The sequence below is a fragment of the Heterocephalus glaber genome, unplaced genomic scaffold, assembly GCF_053883595.1.
Source record: "Heterocephalus glaber isolate CG9 unplaced genomic scaffold, H.glaber_assembly_v1.0 deba00000676, whole genome shotgun sequence".
Classification (NCBI taxonomy): Eukaryota; Metazoa; Chordata; class Mammalia; order Rodentia; family Bathyergidae; genus Heterocephalus; species Heterocephalus glaber.
Window position 1 is genome coordinate 26983201 of NW_028258156.1, and position 21458 is coordinate 27004658.

The window sequence follows — 21458 nt, forward strand, 5'->3', positions numbered from 1 at the left end:
TGTCATATTAAAAATCTGGATGAAACATCTAAAAACAGAAAAGGTTTATCTATGGGTGTATCCAAAACTCTTCTGACATATTGAGTCTATCCAGAACAAGCCAGGCCTGAAATATCACTCAACTCTGCAATTCTATTTAAATTCCTATCAGGGTGGCCATGAAGAGATGCACTAGGCTGACCCTAGTGAATCAGATATTTCTATAAACTTTGTAAGCTTAACCTTTGCCAAACTGACAAAGGCGGCACGTTAAATACTAGCATCTTATCTTCTGAGAAAACCTTCTCACATAGAGAATGTGTCACTTCAACAGGAAAAGCTACGAGAGCACAGGGTACCCCACTGCACAGTCACTCTGTCTACACTCAGGAAAACGTCGGCACCACCTCCCCTCCTGCCAATAGGCCTTGTGGCTAACTAAGCACTCTGAACTCCACTGTACAGACGGAGAAGCAGGCTGGGTGGAGCTGGGTAACTTGTCCGAAGTTACACAGCTAGAACAGGAATGTTCCAGTGTGGACCTGGCTCTAACTGAATCCCAAACTGGGGCTTTACAGTCTGAAACCAGAGGCCAAGTGAACCTAACACAGCTTCTGACATGGAGCTGCTTTATTCCTTCACCTTCGGGGGCTAACCAAGATCGAACCCAAACTCCAGCCACTCATTTGGAAAGAAAACTACCTACCATTTGAGGGCGAGAATCCCTACTTTAATTCCTTTGGAAGTGTTGAGTGCCTTGTGCTTAGTAGGTATTGTCTTAAATTGCATGTTCATAGTAATGAAAGAGAACACTAAGGAACATTAAGGAAATGTTTTTCCTTAACTTAAATTCTCTGCTCAAGTCATTTCCAAGCCAGATTTTATTCATACAAAACTGAGCATTTTTCCAGAATAAAGCCCTTATTAAACATTGACTTATATCATCTATAGCTGAATATTAAGTCTTAAAAGCTGTTCTCAGTGGGTAGAATACTAGGAACAAAACAAAATTTTCTTAGTGTTCATGCCACAGCTCTCTCCTCCATTCCATTTTACCCCATTCATTTTGATTTCCAAGTCAGGCTACCAAACCCTTTTCTGTTTCTTAGGTACAATAACTGGGTCCTCAAGAATGACCCACTTCAAACCCCATTTTAAGGCATCTTCTCCCTTTTCTTTTCTTTGTGCTTCCTTTTTCTTCTTTCCCTCCTTCATGTTGCTTCTTGGGCTGAACGTTTCCACTACTGCATGAATACTAAAGTGTCATCATTTAACAGCTAAAATTTAGTAAAAGAAGACATTTTTATTACTAAACTCTGCTTTCCTTTTCTCATTTTCTTTAAAAATAGTAACAGATTTTGGAGTAAATAGTTATTCAAAATGTGCGTGAATATTGACTTGTCAGTAGTAGTATTTATATAGGTTCAGAAACATAAATGGAGATTGTTGACTATATTCTATGAATTTTTAAGCAAACATTATTTTAAAGGTATATAAATTAATTACATTTTATGTTGTCTTAAATTAATCTTCAGTGATTTTATATTTCCCAAAGCCTATATCTACTTTCTGTATTATTTAAAAAAGAAGTCTTAAAAGCAATGAGAGCGTATATGTAAGCATTGCTTAGCAGTGCCAACTTGATCCTCCAACTTTATTAAATGTTTCACTATATTTCCTGATAACATACAACTAATCCACAGATAAAGTTACTGTCAGTAGTATGTTAAATATTGCTTCATAAGTAATATTGCTACAAATTTTCTTAACATATGAGTATGGGAGTCTGCTATCACATTTCATTTCTTGGGCTAGGAAATATTTTTAAAGTAAGTTTTATTATAAATGTTGTTTTGGATATTGTGGGTATATGTTTCACAGTATTTCCTCTAAAACACTTATTTTCTGTCTGGGGGATTACAAGAAAAAAAAAATAGAAACACAGAATATAGCTACTGTTGTGATATGCATTACAGAAAATACACTGAGACTAGATTTTGGGACTAGTGGGAATATGCCAGGTCTTGAATGAGAAACCCTTTTCTTTGGTGTTCCTACATACCACACACGCACACACACACACACACCCCACCACCACCACCACCACAAACTGATTTTATATTTCTCCACAACAAATTTCTAAAGCATTTTGTCTTCTCTGCAACAAGTGGCAAGTTTTATATTTGTTGGAAATAGTAATTGGTGACTTATGCAAAACCTAAGGGAATATAGAAACAGCAGCACAAGAAGCAAGCAGACTTATTGTGTGTGTGTTTGTAGTTCAAAAGCAAATTCATCCTTGAGAAAGACTTGGAGACTACATACAGACAGGACATTTTTTAACAGATGTGATTCCCAGTTTTAAAAGCCTGTCTTTAAAAATCGATTATTGCAGATGACATAGTGTTCGCTGCCCTTCAGGAGGATGGTAGTAAACACATAGGTTCTTGTTGTCATTTTCGTTTTTGCCAAAGCAATAGCAGTCTCTTTTGTGTCACTAACTAAACTGACTCCCAAACAAAGAAGTAATTTAATGGGATTCTCAAAGCACGTTCATCCAGATTAAGCCCATGGCAGCTCTTCTTTATGAAACATGTAGATTCTGGAAGAGTGAATTTTTGACCAAGAAACTTATTAAACAAATACCATTTGTAATACAGACATTTACTTTGGCCAATATTTGTTTATAAACTGGAGGAAGTTTGGGATAATAGGGATAGCTCTGTAGTGTGATCTTGGGATGTAATTTGTCCAAGGGCACTTCAGAGCTTCACCCGTGAAATGGAGAAAACTCAAGAACTTTGTGGGACGGTTATCACATACCATGCACAAAGTAGATACGGTAGTAAACTGGTCAAGGACAAGGACCCTGGAAACAGAACACATCCCATGAAAATATGAGCCCTGTCAGTTTGTCGACTGCTGTATTCTCAGAATTTAAAATGGTTCCCAGCATGTGGTAGGTGTCTGACAAACACTTACTGAATAAATAGGATCAAAGAATCTTGGCTGTTATAGGACTTCTCAGCACAAAGTAATTTACTTCTCTAGGCCTGAGTTTCATAAAATAAGGATTAAGAGTGTTAATGCTTAACATATTAGCTGTTTTTGTTAAGGTAATCTGAACACACTGACTAATGTAGGCACTCTGTATTTGATGGCTCATTTACATTTACATTTCCCTCATTTACATGGATAATTAATATTCTGCCTATTTTAAAAGCTAATATTAATGAAGGTGATGGTATAAGTCAAAGAAATGACTGGTTTCTCACAATACTATGCATTTAAAAGTCTTATTAAAATTCCTAAACAGTAAAATTCCTATTACTATTTTAAAGCATGTTTGGAAAAGTGCATTCACTTGCAATTTAAAATTACGTTCTTTAAAAGTACTTTATCACCTATTCACCTTTCCCATTAAATATCATCCTAAATGATGAAAGAAATCTGCTTTTATTATTTGTCAGAAGAAGGGGCTGGGGATTTAGCTCAGTAGTTCCACAGCCTGCCTTGCAAGCACAATGTCCCGAGTTCGATCCCTGGTACCAAAAGATAAAACAACAACAACAACAAAAAAACCCTCAGAAGAAGCAGCATAAACACTGGGAAACACTGGGAAACACAGCTCGCCACTAATTCATCTCCGTTGACAAAACAGAAAAAACAGAAACTCATCTTTTAAATGTAAAACCTCTAGGGCCAGGGATTTAGCTCAGTGGTTCCTCCGCACCCCCAGGTACAAAAAAACAAACAAAAAAACCCCATAAATATACATAAATGTAAAACCGCTGAAGGGCTGAGGCACACAAATCATTTTGTACTATCACATAAATTAGTATATACTTCAAAACGTTATTGTGTAGAAAAGAAAGGGTTGTTTCCCCAGTTCAAAACCCATGTTTATATGTACCTTTTAAAAATATGCATTTAAATGATTCAGTGCTCCATGAAGCTCTTTTTGGTTCAGATATAAATTTATTTATATAAACTTTACAAATAGAAGACTCTCTCCCTTCTTTCTCTTCTTCTCTTTTACGATGATCTTCATTTCACAGTTCAGCCAAGTTTACCCAGGAGGCCCCCGCGGGGTGGGGGTGGGGCGGCCCGGAGCCGGGGCGGGGCTGTCTCACTCAGGGCTCCGGGTGATCCGGTGATCAAATCCCACAGCTTCCTACCCGGGAAGACTCGCTGCTGTGCTAGCTCTTTTCCCTCACGCACCCCATTTCTCTTGTCTTACTTTCTCCTTTGTCTGTCTGATCTTCCTCTTCCTCTGCTATTCTTGATTCAAAAGATTTAAATAAGCCAAGTGTCGTGGCCCATGTCTATGATCCCAGCAATCAGGGAGGCTGAGGCAGGACAGGACCACAAGTTTAAACTCTTGCTGGGCAGCTTTAGGAAGATCAAAAAAGGCACATAGTCACAGTACACAAATTTAAATAAATGTTTGGATTTATTTTTTAAAATTTATTTCATTTATTAAATAATTCCTTTTTAATTGACAAAAGTTTAGTCTTGTATTCATAGAAATTACTGAGAGTCTATGTATTCATTATGTATGTATCCATGGATGTATATTTTTGAGACAGGGTCCTGCTATGTAGCCCAGGCTGGCCTTGAACTGTTGGTGATCCTCCTGCCTCAGCCTTCCAAGTGCTGGGATTACAGATGTGCACCATGATGCCCCAGAGTCAGTTTTCAATGTTCTCATGACATACACAAAACCTGGTAAACACACAAGGTCATGCATGTGTTAGCCATCACGCATCTTGCTTTGCCTTACCCAGACTTCACTTCACAGCAGGGCTCTGTTCCCAAGAAGGCCCTCAGTGCCAACCCTGTCCCCTGCTGCAGATCTGTCCCCAAGGGACTGTGACGGGACAAAGAATCCCCGGTGACACCAGAGGCAGCAGTGGGGGACCGGATGCACTCCCTGCTCTGTGACCCCGAGGGAGCGCGAGCTTCTAAAACACCCTCTCATCGGGAGGAAGGGTGGGCCTGTTCTCCCTGCCCTGAGAGGCCTCTGCCTGGCTCTGCTTCCCAGCTCAGCCAGCCCTGCCTGCCCCCCAGGCCTCCTCCTCCGCAGGCACACACCAGCCTCTCGGCATCAGCTCTGTCCTGCAAACAAAATCATCTCCGCTTCCTCTTATTTTCCACCTCCACCTACCGCTGCTCCTGATATTGCCCATCAATCCTTCTCTCCAGCATTAGGAAGGAGATTAAAAAACAGGACAAAAAATAAACAAAAACAGTAAATCTTGCTAATCGTTTGGTCGCCTTTCAAAGGCACTAATGATGGAGTAAGGAGAAAACCGAGCAGTTACTTCCCAGGGTTTCCCCCTTCTCTGCCGGTCGGTCGGTCCACACCTCACAGGCCTGCCCGCGACCTCTGCCCAGTCCTTCCCTCCACTCTGCACCCGCCTTTCTCCTCCTCTGGAGTCTGCTCCGTCTCTCCTTCTCTGCAGAGTGAGTGTCCCACGATTCGGAGATTGCTCGCTAACGGTTCCTGGCTTTTCCTTTCTCTTCCCCAAGTTGATGATCAGGTTGAGAGTAGAAGCAAAATCTAATGCACTCTGAACGCCATCCCCGACTGCCTAGGAGGGCACAGCCATTGTGCCAGATGCCCTCAAGCCTGCCCTAGTGTTTACTAAATACACAAAGCACAATTTCTATCTTCCAAAGTCCCTTTTCCTCACAGCCCTAAAACCTGACACAGATGGGAAAGTTCATCTTACAATCCCAGAGGAAGTTTTTACCACTGGGTCTAGAAGCGATTATAGGGGAAACTGTTGCCTAATCAATTTATCCTGGCTTCTCTTTATTTCCACATAATCTCACTCTTTGCTGTGTGCTTAGTTATTATGTAATACATGAAATGTGTTTATCATCAGTTTTCTGGCTTTCAACATTAGTTGTTCTGAGTGCCATGTCTGACCTCACAGCTAGAATTTGTACTTTTACTTCTCCTCTGCTGCACTTATTAATATCAAAATTAGGTCTTTACATACAAATGTATCAGTACCATTCTAGTTAGCCATTTTTTTAAATAAAAACCTATATAATTTCCTCTTTTCCAGTTATTTCATGGAAGCCGTCTCTGTGTTGTCAGCTACCGTAATACAAGGTCACACAAAAGGTTCCATTCTTCTTGTAAACACAGAGTACCTGCGGGAAGGTGCTAGGGGTGCACTCTCTGCCAAACGCTCCCCTTTCCACCACACTGGCGCCCAGCAGCGCCAAATAATCACCTGATTCCCCGTTCCCATGGCCACACGTACCGAAGGCCCTGTTTCACGTGAGAATTAGATGTTAGTATGTGGTGACATTTCAATTTCACAACTGAGTTGTGCCTGTGGAGATCTAAGGCATGAATCACTCCAGGCTGGGGAAGGGAATCCAGTTTTAATATTTTTGTCGAGTACTCAGCATTTATATATTTTTATCTACTGCCGACACTAAGAACTTCAGTTTCTATTATTATTTTTCCCCCATGAGGTCCATATAAACAAGAGGCTGAGAGTACTGTATGGGCTTATAATATTTCTAGATCTCATGGCTTGTAGCAAATGTGTTGCTTGTCTTAATCACATCCACAATTAAATTCTGGGCCAAGACCTTCAACTTTGCAGTCCCTTATAAAAGCTGTCCCAATACATGGAACAGGAGGGCATTTACTGTCTACGAAACTTATTTATATACCCCAAAATTCCAAGAGAAGACTTTGAGGGCTCCAAACATATACTACAGGTAATATTTGAGGAGATGGGAATGCTAATTGTGCTGATTTATTACACACTGTATACATGGCTCCAATTATAATGCTGTGCCCCATACAATATGTATAATTTTGTCAATTAAAAAATTTTAAAGTTGTCCTATTGTTAAAAATAAAAGGAAAGCTGAACATTATTATTAGTAGAACTTATGAAGAATAGTATTTTAGAAGAAACATCTAAAGGAAAAAAGAGATTAGGTTGAGCATTACCAAGTAGTTTAGGATTCACATTTCAGCTTCTTTGGCAAGTGGGATTTAGTAAAGGGAAATGGGATGAACTATAGAAAATAATTCATTTTATTAACACCTGACCTCAGTATGAATGCATAAAACTTTATTTTGTGACCAGCAAGCATTTTGCTTTAAATAGCTATATCCTGGTAAGGACCTGATGGTGAGCGTGGGCATTTCCAGTAGGAAAAAAATCTCAGTTGAGCTGCATGGGATCCCTGAAAGGGGGGAGACCGGGAATTTTCCTATAAAATCTGGACTATTACCAATTTAACAATAACATCAAAAGGAGGTTTGCCTTCTGACTCATGACCACTCCAGGTTTTACAGTATAACTGTTTAATTCATTCTGAGCTACACGACTGCAGGGTAGGAGACCTGACGGTGTTAAAGTACTAACCCACATTCTCTCACAAGAAGGAAACCGTTAGCAGAAACAATGAAATCGCTTTTCTTCTGACCTCATCCCCACTGGCTACGCCATTTATCTATGATCTTGGCAATGTTCAAAGAACTGTCTGAGACTCACTCAATGAAGTAGACTTCGCCCTTCTCTGTGTAGGCCATCTCCCAGTTGTCAGGCAAAGGGTCCACGTCCTCGTTCTCCTCAGGCTTGCTGGGCTTGGCCTCCTCCATGGGCTCCTTCACTGCTTCGGGCTGGCTGTACCCTGGGGCCGGGTAAGGCTGGGAGGGTGTCTCACCTTGGGCTCCTGCGCTCTTGTCTTCCTGTTCACTCGATTCTGTAGGGACAACAGCCGGGTCAGTCACTCTGCCCCCAACAATGGCCCCTCCAGATGGTCACATCCATGCCTCCAATGTGTGAACGTGCCCTTGCGTGGCAGAAGAGGTTTGCAGATGTGGTTAAATTAAGGACCCCAGGGGGTGGCAGGTTAGTTTTGGTAATCTAGGGGGGGGTCCCTGGAATCACACAGGTCTCCGTAGGTAGTAGAGGCAGGCCGAAAAGGAGGAAGAAAAGAAGACTATAAAGAGGAAGAAAAGGTGGCTGTAAAGAGTAGCCAAGGAAAGTGGCTTGCTTTGAAGACAGAAAAATGGGACCACAAGCCAAGGGCATGGTGGCCTCTTTGTGCTGGAGAAGATGAGGAAATGTCCCTGCCCTGGAGGCCGCAGCAAGGGGCACTGCACTGCTAACGTTTTCATTTAGGGACATGGAAACCAGTGGAGCTGCCGTGCAATCCAACTGCTCTGCTTTAAGCCATCACATTTGGGGGCATTTGTTACAGAAAACTAACAAAACACAACAAAAACAAAAACAGACATATACCTTATCAAGTGTGAGGGACAGACCCATGAATCCAAGCACACTGAATATGAGCTCCTGAGCAATTAAAAAGAACACGAGGAAGAAATAACCCACCAAGAACATTGAAGAATTATTCTGACCATGTCATGACAACTTGGCTGATACAGAACTCAAAACAGGAGGAGAAGAGGAGAAAATAAAAAATAAGAAGAGATAAATCCTGCATAATATAGTTAAATGGAGTATGATTACACTTCTTGAAATGTATAATATGTAGTAAAGGCAGGTTTCTGAAAGAGAAGAAAAATATATGAGAAACCTAATGACAGCATGGGTTCTACACCTTTATTTAGGAGAGTTCAGGTTCTGAAGGTTAGAGAAAAGGTGGAGAAATAAAGACATTTTAAAGGCAGTAGGAGATATGTCAGCGTGAGTGAGAGCGAGTGAATGAAATAATTTCCAGGTTACTTTTTCCCAGGATGGGCTTATTGGCCAAACATTGTGGTCTAAGTGTAGGCTTAATTATGTAATAGATAAATTTTTGAAATATTCCTGAATGTGTATTTTCTCTGAGCTATTTATGGCTTTCTTCTTCCATTTAGCTTTTCTGATAGTAAGAACAGATCATGAGTCTTACTTATCAGGGAAGAGTGAAACAGGCACTATTTAGAAAAAGAAATGGCTGGAGAGTAAATGAGAAAAACCACACACTGTAGAAGTCCCTACAAGGGGCCAGTCTAGCCCGGAAACAGAAGGACAGCACTGCTGTACTGAGATTCTGGGAGGCTAAGATAACGGTGGGGAAGAGAAGACATCTTCTTGGAAACCTGAAATTCTGCAATTGCTTGAGAATAATCAACTTATTAAAATAAAAAGTACATATTCAAAGGCACATATACTTTGACTCAGTTTTGCCACTTTGAAATCTAGAAAATCTGAAACTCTAGAAATAAATGCATTACTGCATAAAGGTACCTGTACCCTAACATCCACGGCAGTATTGTTTGTAGCAAACCCCGGAAACAATATGAGAGCCTCTCAATAAGAATATGATTAAATTGTGTTTATCATTACCGTAGAAAACTATGTAGTTTAAGAACAATGAGTTAGAGCTATATGTACTGAAATGATGCTTACTAGTAGTATTTGAAGAGTAATCCAATATTATCGATGTACAGCAGATTGTCAGCTGATTACCTGAGAGCAGGAAATTTGGACTGCAATGGGAGTTTTCTTTACATGATTTTGCATCTACTGGCTACTTATCATTTTTATAACTTCAAGAATTAATAAAGACAAATGAGTGACCAAAAGCAGTGTCAGCTTTGTCTCAGTATCAATTGCTTGGGCATCACACATCATGGCAGGGGATATTAAATTATCTATTAGGAATCAGGAAACACAAGCAGGCCCTGTAAGCTTTCACTGCTTTGCCCTTAAAAAGTGGGAATTAGAAGAATAATATGGCCTTTAGAGTACAGACTCTCAGCTAATTCCTTGTAGATATTTTGAACTTGACAAGTTGTGCAGGCAAGAGGCATGGTCTCTCTTCCCCACACCATATCATGTTTCTACCGCTGCATGCAACGCACCAAGCTTCACACTGCACTGTGTGGAGATCAGATGGGAAGAGTGAGGCCCTCACTGGCCTCCTCAGTGAGCACTGAGGAGAAAGAGGGTGAGCAAGCATGCTAACAAGCTTCAGGGAAAGTAGAAACACCGGAGGGTAAGCTGTTTACCTGGAGGAGTGCCGAGGAGGGAGGGAGACAGGTGAGTCCTGTGAACTCCAACTGCTCGTGCCTGGGTCCCAGTGAATAAAGCCAAGGTGCACCAGTCTTTTGGGGCTAAACTTGCAAGTCATGCTCTGAACATGTTCATTTATTCAGTATTTGCTTAATCAATGTGTATTGAGTGCTCCCTCCCTACCAGACACTGAAGACACAAGAGTGAACAAGAGAAGTGTGATTTTCACTTTGGTGGAACTAAAAATATGTCACATGTGGCCTGCCTACAACTTTAAGTGTGATGATAGCTACTAAAAGAGAAAGAGGGGACTTTACACATAGGCATTCACCTAACACTGTATCATATAAAAGTCATGCAAAATTTCTTATCTAGTGTTGCCACCAAGTCTAAGACTTCTTTCAGACGAAGTAAGGGAGCGACAGATAAACCAAGGATGGATTACGCAGGGCCTTACTGATAGCGACTTGGATTAGGACTGCATCCTCAGAGCAGTGAGAAGGTATTTACAAGTCTTAGGCAAGAGAAAGACAGCACCATATTTTCATTCTCTACAAAGACCCTGTGACTATTCTGAGGATGCAAGGTTGGCAAGAATAGCTGTTTCCAGACCATCTCAGCCATTTCTATGCTGCAGACAAGAGATGCTGTTGGCACGGGGATGGGAAAAATGGATCTGCAAAATATTTAGAGTGTAGACTTCTGTCTAGTTTCAAAAACGAGACAAGTAAGGAAAAAGGAAAAGCTGTGGTGACCTGGTGGGTGACAGGGCAATTCACGGACACAGGGAACGTGGGAGGAGGAGGAGGAGGACTCTGTTGAGGGCAGACCTGTGCAGAGTCTGGGCACACCGAGCCAGAGGCCCTGTGTGGAGATGCCAAGTGAGAGGGCATCTGCATGAAGACCCACTTGAAAGGCAATGGCAGATGGCTGGACTGCATGATAATTTAAGCCAAGACAGCAATGCAGGGAGAGGAAATCAAGATCTCTAGATTTCTGAGCTGTATGAGAAATTCCAACACATAATGGCCACTGAAAAAGAGGACCCAGCAAAGGCGGATGAGGAAAGCAGCTGGGGAACTAATGGAAAAGCCAGCTGACCTCCGTGTCAGAGAAGCAAAGCCAAGGACAACAAGGGAAAAAGAATGAACTGGGCCCACAGCTTCTGAGCCTTCCAAGAAGGACATAAGCCCCACAGACACCATCAGCAGGAAGGTCACTGTTGACCTAAGGCGCCAGTTACGGTAATGTTTACAGTGGAGCGATGGGTACAAGGCAGATTAGAATGGGCGAAAGTGATGAAAATGTATTCTACATGCAGACAGAAAATTCATCCAAGATGGTTAGCTACGCACAAATAAAAGTTGTCCTACCTCCATATGACAGTATTAAGAGAAAGTTAAATATCTCTTGGAAAAAAAGTCTAGTCTTTGAAGAAGTGTGCAATCATATTTATCATCCCACAGATTACCGAGCAACGTTCTCCCAGTTTAACCTTGTCATTCATTTTTTTATTCTTACTTAAGCTACTCTGTACATTAGCAAACATGAATTAAGTTCCCATAATGTTGGAGGTACCTGACAAGATATTAGAAAGGGAGAGGAAAGTCCTCTTGATCAGGGTATGAGCAGCAGGGTTGAGAGGGAAGTAATAATTAGACTTGCCTCCTCCAGGGGAACAAAAATACAAAACATGAACAGGGTGCACGGAGAACCATAACATTCCCACCTCTGTTCAGCAAGGCCAATCTAAGGATGCAGTTTATATGGGGGCCCAGGGCCTCCGGGGAACCTAGAGTCAAGCTAATACACCTCCTGGCTGCAGGAAACCAGGGAAAGCCTTCCTCACAGAAGCAGGGCCTGTTGACAAAGAGGACGGGACATTTAGACAGGAAGCAGAAAAGGAACTGAGCCCCGCAGAGCTGGGTTATTCTTCCAAGCAGCATCCACCTCTGCTGGGCGGTGGGAGTCACGGAGCCATGGAGTTGCATTCAGTGTCTTCCTACAAAGCAACCAGCATGGCAGTGAGGGGCGCTTTCCCCAACCCTGCCAACCACGTGGAGTGCCGCCGTCATGGTTTGCTAAATGATTCCCAGTGACACAAAAGAGCTGCAGACAATTTTCTAGAAGACGGTGAAGTGAGTGGAAGCGAGATATCTAAGGCAGCTGTCAGAGGAACTCCAAGGCTGAACAGCTGGTGAGAGAAGGAACTGCTCTCTTATTCCTGTATTACTAGGAAATGGCAGATCAATTAATTAGCTGTACACATTTTCATTGAGAGCCTACTACAATCCAGGCACTAGGACGGGCAATAGGCAATCAGAGAGTGGCCCAAAGGCGATGGAATGGTTTGGTAGGGTTGCCAACGGACTGAGTGACTTAAACAGGTATTTCCAGTCACACGGTTCTGGAAATTTCCTATTTCAAGGTGCTGCTAGGGCCAGCGCCTTCTGGAGGCTGCAGGAAAGGATCTATTTAGGGTTTGCCTCACTTCTAGGAGTCCCGTGGCTTGTGGCAGCAACATTTCAGTCTTCCCATGGCATTCCTCCTGGGTCTGAGTCTCAGTGTCCCCTAAATAAGGACACTTATCTCATGGGATTGCAGCCCACTCTATTCCAGTCTGACCTCATCTTAGCTAAGTATGTCTACAATAACCCCACTTCCAACTAAGGTTACTTTCTGAGATACTGGGTGTTACGGTTTGGGTCTAGATGTCTCCCAAATCTTCATGCAGTCACAGGTGGCTGAATCTAGAGTGTGATGCTAGGATCAAGGAGATTACTAAACCATTATATGTGAGTGATTGGCTTGGCACTTCCCTAATCCGATAGTCTGAATAAGATAAAAGGGGCATAAAGATGCTGTTAAGGTCTCTTGTTGCTTTTGCTACCTTGTGGGCACCAAAACCTGTTTTTCCTCTGCAATGGCCCCCTGCTATGTGCCACTCTGCCCTGGAGCCAGCCAACTATGGACTGAAATCTCTACGAACTGTGAGCCTTTTCCCCTTTAACTTTGGGTATTGGGTATTTTGTCTCATCAATGAGAGAGAAGTAACTGAGACACTGGGGGTTTAGACGCCAACTGATGAATGTTGGGGGGACATAATTCAAACATAAGTTAGAGATCTCATCTTACAATGCAGCTGTGAGTGTTCCCATCTCTGGACTACATGGTACTGTGTCATGCTACCTATTTGCTGCCCTGCTTAATAAGGACAGTAGAAGTTAACTTTGCTGTATTTTGGATAATATGTTTGTGTGTTTCTTCTGTACGTGGTATGAATCTTTAAAAAAATCAGACATACTAGGCATTGAATAAAGTGTTTAAGAAATTAACTCTTAAGAACAGAACAGATGTTCAATAGTAAAGAGCAAGAAAGAGTCAGACCCTCCATGCCAACCAAGGAAGTCTGTCCCCTGCCCTCCATGTCTTGGGATCTGCAGCCCCATGGAGTTTGGATTAGGAATCTATGCATGCAAACAGGCCCTCATGCATATCCTATATAAGTCAGATCGAAGGATGGAGAACCCCATGGTTATTTAAATTCTGACTGAGGAGAGGGAGCAGAAGAACCCTGCATGTTTTACTTTCCTAGAAGTGTGAAGCTATTTTTTTCTTTACAAGGTGGCCAAGTAAAATTGTCTGACTTTCAAGACACGTTTCTCAGTATGGTTTTATTGTTAGAGCTAAAAATTACTTTGAGGGGATATCTAAAATGTAATTTTTCCTTAAGACACTCACTGTGGAAGTGAACAAACTTTATCAAATGGGGGCATTTTTTGAGCATTCCACAATGCATTTTTATGTCACTTAGATGTTTTATTATCTAGGGCAAGAGTTGTTTTTTTTTGTACTACTAATAGAAATAAAGAGTATTTCAATAAAGAGGGAACACCTCTTTTAAAAGAATGGTAATGATTTAAAAAGTCTTCCTGGGATGGGGTGTAAGATTTTCTAGAAATTCCATAGAAACACCAAGGCACAAAGCAGACATTTAAAAAGACAAAGTCTTATAATAAAACAGTGACCTTATTTTACTATAAACTACTGTTGTGAAGAATTAAGAAATATAGTTTCTTTCATCTTGCTTACCTTAAGAGTTTTGTTGGATTCAGTAAATATGATTTTCTTTTGATAATAAATTTAGAAGAGCTCAAGGATACATAAATAGTATAGAGATAAAAATAATTTAACTGAGAGAGAGTAAAATGTGTGCATTTTTGCATTCCGTTCAGTCCTCATAAATTTTATAGCTTTGGTCCAGTCTAAGGTTTTGATATTGCAAAAATAGGCATACTTACCATTCTATCTGCTTAACAGCGTCTTGGGTATAAGACAAAAGATAAATCTAAATGCAATAGTTTAGAATGTACCCACTCAGTTTCATTAAAGAATAACCAAATCCAAGATAAAAAACATCTGAAGAAAAAGGATATCTGTTTTCTGTACTACCCCATTCTAACTTGACACAGTCTATATGTATAGCTAATGTGAAGCTTTCAGAAAGTGCCACACTTTGGAATGAGGGAAAGTAATGAAGGATTGTTTTCACATTACATAGGAATTTGTTGATTTACTTTCTTTAAATTGGCATAATACCTTAATTCCCTGAATTGATTCTATCCTGTAAGAAGGCTCCATGCTTTGTATTTCTAATGGTTATGTGACAAATTTCAAAATATCCAATAATCTTTTTCCTCATCTTGTATTGTTTTGGAAGTAAACATGGGTGAAGTACATTTAAACTGAAATAAGAAAGTATTGAGGAACACATTTTGTAGTAGATATGGAAAGGAGAATAATTGGAGATTTAAAAAAATCTTTTGCTTCTCAGTTAGCAATACTCGGGTAGCAACAAACACTACAGTAAACAGAAGAACATAATTGCTAAGGCAGGTGTCAGACTCCTTGGGTTTGAATCTGGCCTTTACAGCGTGGTGCTGAGCGAGTTACTTAATCACACTGTGTGCACGCCTCAGTTTCTTTACCGTCACAGTGGAGACACTGACCTTACCCACCTAAAGGATTAGATGTGACACACCTATAAAGCTCTCAGTGCAGCAAACTACTAGACCCCAGCAGAGGTTCGGCAAATGTTACACATGATGACCATTGAGTTCAAGACAAGGTACTCTAAAGAGAGTACTTAAAACAGTCGAACAATCTAAATTATTTCCTTCTACAGAAACAAGAAGTAGGATAAGTTTTCTGATTTGGGGGGTACTAGATACTTTTTAAAAATTCCACAAGAGCTAAAAAAGGGTATATGCAAAAGTAGCATTTCTTCTTTAAAAAGTGTTTATATAAATTGACATTTTTCTCTCCAACCAAGACATGCAATGTGGTTAAGTAACTTAACGAGAGGGAAATCCTCAGAAACCACACATTTTCTAAGTTCTCTATCAGTTCCTCTAGAGTTCTGCATTTACTTTTTTCTGGACACCAGGGGACGCTACTGAGGTATGAGCTTGGTGACCCTTTGGCAACTTGGAGGGCCCTAATTTAAAGCAGAGCCAGCACAGCTCTTCAGTCTTAGCCTGAGGCTCCCGGTCCTCATCAGCCCCTGAGGCAAGTGGACTTCCCATCTACCTACAACTGACTGCTGTCCACTCAACTGCCAGCTCCATGTGGTCTTGGCCATAGCGGTGAGTGTAGTGAGCTAGAAGATTCTCCAGTTTCCTGCAGACCCCATAACCCCAGCAGAAAGCACATCCAAGGGTTTATTTAGAATGGGGTGAAGACTGTTCACTCCCCTGGTGGGAGCTGAGGTGCTTAATTAGAATTGAACTATAGGCTCTTGTAAATGAATGAACCCTTCAGGGTTGATGTGTGGACAAGAGATAATATTATTGTAAACGATTTTTAATGAAAAATTATCACCGAGTACTATCTTATGCCTCATATAATGTGCTATAATTTTATATAATTGATTTTTGATCATGGTCATGTGACAGATTGTATCCTGGAGTAAAAAGTGAAGGACGCTCTGTTTCCAGAAGGCTGCAGTGATGGAGTGGCCTCCTGCATCCTACACAACCAGCAGCCGGAAGAAGCCAAGAGCGCAGGCTGCGGCTCGAAGCAAGCTCCCCACAGTTTTCCTTGCTTTTCCCAACCTGCTGAAAATGCGAAGAGGAATTACGAGCGCTAAAATGTTTGCCCACTGTAGGATTACTGACTCTTCTGCTCATTGTCTTACAGGAAGCTTCTTTCTGTTGCATGTGGTAAAGCACTCAGGTGGGGCACGGTCCTTAAATGTAAAGGGGACGCACAGTGCTCCCAGGTTGTGGCCCTCTGCTGACGTCCTCAGTGCCCCGGCAGCCCGGGGAAGCCAAGTGAGTATCTGTGCTGGTCCTTCGGGGCTCTGTCTATCACACTGATCACTCAGTGTTAGGTACGGGGTTGACTTCTGACTTTCAGTGTTTCAGATATGGCTCTGCATGCTTAAAAATTCACGACAAATCTTTAAGATATGAGATTTGGAGGAGTGATCCTGAAACACTGTGGCATGCATATATATATATATATTCATTACCATCTCAAAACAATCATATATCTATGAAAAATCACTAGATATAATCAGATAATTAGATATAATTATTAGATATAACAGAAAATTAGGATAATAGATAACAGAATAATAGATAATTAGAAATAATTAGATATAATTATATATTATATATATGATTTTTTTTTTTGAGATGGTAACAAATATTTCCCTTTGCGATTTGCAACCCAGAAGGAAACACAGTGCAGAATAAAATATAAGAATTAGGGGAAGCTAGTGTAATGGTTTACTATGCTTCTAGTTTTTGAAATTAAATATCAATTAAGAAAACAGAAATCAGCTATCCTGTAAAGAAATTACTTTTGTCATTCATAAGCAAATTACTTCGATCCCATTTACCCAGGGGGCTGGCCAGGGAAATGTGAATTACTCACACAGTATACTTAATGCTTCAAAATTATATTTCATCTATATCTAAAACCCAGAACTGATTATAAATTATGTGTTGAAATAAAAGAATAATATGGAATATTATGAAAACAGAAAATTAATGGGCTATGTGTGGAGCATGACAAGGAAAAATAAAAAGATAAAATTTTTTATCTCAAGATAAAAAACTAACTTGGAAAGAACTACTGTAAAGGAGTAAGAGAGCTAGTTTTATTCCATTAATAGGAAGAAGAGCTGCTTTAATTCATATTATTTTCTTCCTTCTACAATATTTAATTTTTAATATTTTAATAAAAGTGGACTGAAATAACAGCTGTAATAATCCTCACAGATCTGACATTGTATATGCTTCTGATTTTCATAGTGGAAATAATTCTGCAGATATTTATCACACAGAAACAAGTCCCTCAAATCCTCAACAAAGTCGGTGGGAGGGTGTGTGTGTGTGTGTGTGTGTGTGTGTGAAAGAAACTGATGCAAATATAGAAAATACTCAAAGAGGGGCCATCTAGCTCAGTGGTTCCGCAGCCTGCGCCACAAGCGCAAGGACTGGAGTTCGATCCCCGGTCCTCCCCCAAAAAAAGAAAATAGTCAAAGACCATAGCAAGATAAGAAATAAAAAATAGAGCATGCATATACAACATACCTTAGAGCTTGCTTTTGAATATGCATCCGAAAAAATTTAGGAGAAGAGTGCTGTGTGAAATATAATGTCATTGTCTGAAGTTTCAAAGAGTATAAGAAAAAAGGAGGGAGGTTTATTGGCTCTTTATCCTGAGCGTTCTGGTGCTATTCTTTGGCATCAACATGGAGTCGAGGTGTTTTTTTAATGAGAACAAGAAGTCAATTGATAGGAAAAAAAGAGAAGGTGCTGTTTCCAGCAGAAGAGCCATGGAGAGGGAGTGGGTGCTCAGAGAGGCCTACCCAGAGCCCTTCCTGTGTCTCCAGAGAAAGGCCCAGGTAGAACCAACAAGAGCCGCCCTGCCCACAAGGTAGGTGGGACTCACACTGAGACTCACGACCACTTCTCTGAGGAGAAATGAGACAGGAGAAAACTGAGACTGAGGGGGACAGATGATGGCAAGCTGAGAAAAGCAGACTCTAAGCAACCTTGGAGAACCAAGGACCGTGGACATCGCCGCTGGTCCCCAGGGTTTCCTGAGGTGCTGGCTGGGTCATTCCCATTCTGCATCTCTCACTGGTCATCAGATGTCTCTCACCCACAGACACCAGAGCCTCAGAGCAGCAGAAGGAACCTGCAGGGAGGGTGAGGCCAGCTCCTACAAGTGCTGACCGTGCTGAGGAGGCTCACACAAAGGATCCCCATCAGTCTGGCCAAGAGCGAGTCTGCCCGATCCACGCACACACTCCTGGAGGCCCCCACAAGTTCCTGTTTTCAGGCTGGACTGGTAAGGATGACTTAATTCACAGCCACAAATTCTAAACTGGCCTTGTACCTTTTTGTCACACCTAGGTGCTCTGAGTGTGTTACATTAGGGTAGTTTAACTTTCAAATAATACAGGATATCCCTCATTTTAAACAGAGTATCTAACTTTGTTTTTATTTTTTCAGCTTTTATGTTTTCCCACTACATGTTTGCAGTACATACTGATCATATGCCTCCTGGGGAGTTGTCACACGTGTATAACACATCTTTTGTTTTGCTTGTTGGTACAGGGGATCGAACCCAGGAGCTTGAGCTTGGGAGGCAGGCACAGCATCACTGAGCTAAATCCTTGGCCCTGTATAACACATCTTAATTCTATTTCCATCCAATTTCCCTCTCTTTCCTCCCTTTACCTCTGTTTTTGGATCTGCTTCTCATTTGCAAAAGATCTCTCTATTTATTCCTATTATCTTTTATTTTGTTGTTTATTTATATTTGGGGTTTCTCACTTAAGAGAAACCAAGTGATATTTAAACTTGTGTGTCTGATTTATTTCACTTAACCTCTATGGCCTGAAGGTGCATCCATTTTCCTACAAATGACTCAAGTTTCTCTTGCTTTATGACAGAGTGGTGCTCCATTGTATGTAAATACCACATTTTCTTTATCTACTCATCTGTTGATGGACATACAGGCCTCTTCCAAGATTTAGGTATTATGAATTGTGCGGCTGTAAACATGGCTTTGCATGTATCATGGCAATATGATGCCTTTAACTCTTTTTCGAAGATACCTTGAAGGGAATAGCTAGGTGAAATGAAATTTCTAGTTTTAGTTTTTGAGGATTCTCTGTACTGATTTCCATAGTGGTTGTATTCCAAGAATGTAGAAGGGTTTCCCCTTAACTGAAGTTTCACCAGCATTTCTTATTATTTTGTTTCTTAATGATGCCATTCTTTCTGGGGTAAGATGAAATCTCAGCATTGTTTAAATTTACATTTCTCTAATGACCAGCAGTGGTAAACATTTCTTCATGTATGTTTTGGCCATTTGTAAGCAGTAAATTTAAAATAGCCCTAGAATTTTCTCCATTCAATGGAAAACCCAGTATAGCTTTTAGGGGCAAGATCATAAAATTAAGTCTGCTTAAAAGAAAATGGAAAGAAAAAGATAAATATCTGCATGGCTACATAACAGTCTCTGTGAACTCCCACTAAATAAGCAGGCACAGGCACTGGGGCCCCTTCAGAGTGGGGCATTCTTCCCAGGGAAACAGGCAGAGTTACCAGGGAGGACATAACTCTCAGGCCGTGACAGGACCTCATTCACGGAGGCGGGGCGGGCAGTGCCATGGTCTCTAATGGTGAACTGAGATCATCGCCCAGGACACGAGGACCACATAAGGGACACTCTGTCTGCTCTCTGGGAGCTGCAGTTCATTTGCACTAATCGCAGCCCCGGGGGCTGGAGAAGGGGCTCTGTGTGCACACACTGTATTCTCTTTGTTGTAAAGCTCTCCCGGGCCCTATTCCTCCTGGCGTTGTGTGAGTGTGCGAGAGTGCACACACACACACACACAGGTTCAATTGCTTTTAACATGTGTGCATTGCCAATTCTTTGCACTAGGCCTACTAATAGCTGATGAAAGGAAGCGACAAGATAATAGCGAATGACTTTCTGGGAAAGTTTAGCAGATAACTCATGAAAAAAGATATCCAAGAAAGCTTCCTCCAGTTACTACGATTTACAGGATTTTGCTTTTCTGAACCGGGCTCCAATCTGAAAAAAAAAAATTCTATCTACTCATCTATTATTAATCATCTATCTATTTTTGGTATTTTCAAAGTTAGGGAGGTTCAATAATTTTATATGTGACTATTTTTTAAGAACTACATTTTGCATACTTTATACAACTTTCAAAAGAATGTAGGCTTGGGCTGGGGATTTAGCTCAGTAGTTCCGCCACCTGCCTCGCAACTGGAAGGTCCTAAGTTTGATCCCCAGTAGCAAAAAAAAAAGGAGCAAAAGAATGTAGGCTCAAACTCAGAAAACACTACCCTGAACAAATTGAAGAGTGTTAGGTAAAAGGCCAAAGATCAAGACCAGACCAGGCCACAACAAGCCTTTGTTAGGGGACTAGATCTGCCGGGCTGTCTCTGAACAAAGGAGAGGCAAAAGCAATATGGCCAGGGCAGGGAGAGTCTTTTATAGAGACTGGGGTGGGGTTTGTAGGGGCTGAGGTGGGGTTGAGTGAGGTAGTGGCTAGGGAATGGAGGAGCCGGTGACATCACTTGGTGGTAGGAGGTGAGCGAGTATTGGGTTACTCTCTAGGCGGGAACAGGGGCATGCTGGGAAGAAGGGTTTGTTCTTTGGTGGGAGCAACCATCTTGGCATGATGTCACACAGGGGAGGGGGCAAGGCACCATAGGAAGAGGGCAGCTACTATACATAATGGCTGCTGAGGTAGTGGGCAACCTATCAAAGAGTATAAAATGATCCTGAAAAAATCGAATCATGTCGATTCAGTACAACTTTGATATTCTCTCAGAGTTAGTTATGAATGACTAAAATATAAAGATTTACTAAGAATTTGAAATATCTAAAGGAACATGTTAATCACAGAGACAAATAAACAGAACCGGAAAAGCAACCCCTGTCAGGGAGGGAGACAGACTTGTGATGAAAAGTTTCCCACAGGTTCCGGCTGAATAATACAACACCTCCCAGATGAGTGGAAAATGGGAATTGTATGACAGGAACTCAGCGATGCTGTGTTACAACTTCTTATCATGGTAGTAAACAAGTAATTACCAGAGAATATTTTTTAAATGTTATTGGATTTATAATAAAAGAAGGGAAGATTCAGCTGTGGAAGTAGCTTGATCAGACAGGTGAAAAGATTTTGAGTGTGACGTGTGTACAAGACCAGGGAGTTTGTGAAGGGACTTGTGGAAGCCAATGTTAGGAGATCTTTGCGTCAAATGGAGGAGGAGCTGAGCCCAAGAAGCCCGAAGCAGAGAACACAAGCTCATGCAAGTTTGGAGAAGGAGAGGTGGGGAGGGTTGGGTCAAGAGTCCTCACTTGATGAAGAATGCGGGGTAGTGTCAGAGGATAAGAGGCAGGAAA

The 21458-nt window shown here is 41.3% G+C and overlaps 1 protein-coding gene across 12 annotated transcripts in view; it reads right to left on the bottom strand.

Annotated features, from left to right (window-relative positions):
* Magi2 (membrane associated guanylate kinase, WW and PDZ domain containing 2) overlaps window positions 1-21458 on the bottom strand; it is a 1273508-nt gene that overhangs the window by 444625 nt on the left and 807425 nt on the right. For all 12 annotated transcript variants that reach the window (XM_087206547.1, XM_021253974.2, XM_087206545.1 and 9 more), the window contains one exon: window positions 7515-7725. In XM_087206547.1, the coding sequence (XP_087062673.1) occupies window positions 7515-7725 (211 nt within the window). The remainder of the gene's footprint in view (window positions 1-7514; window positions 7726-21458) is intronic.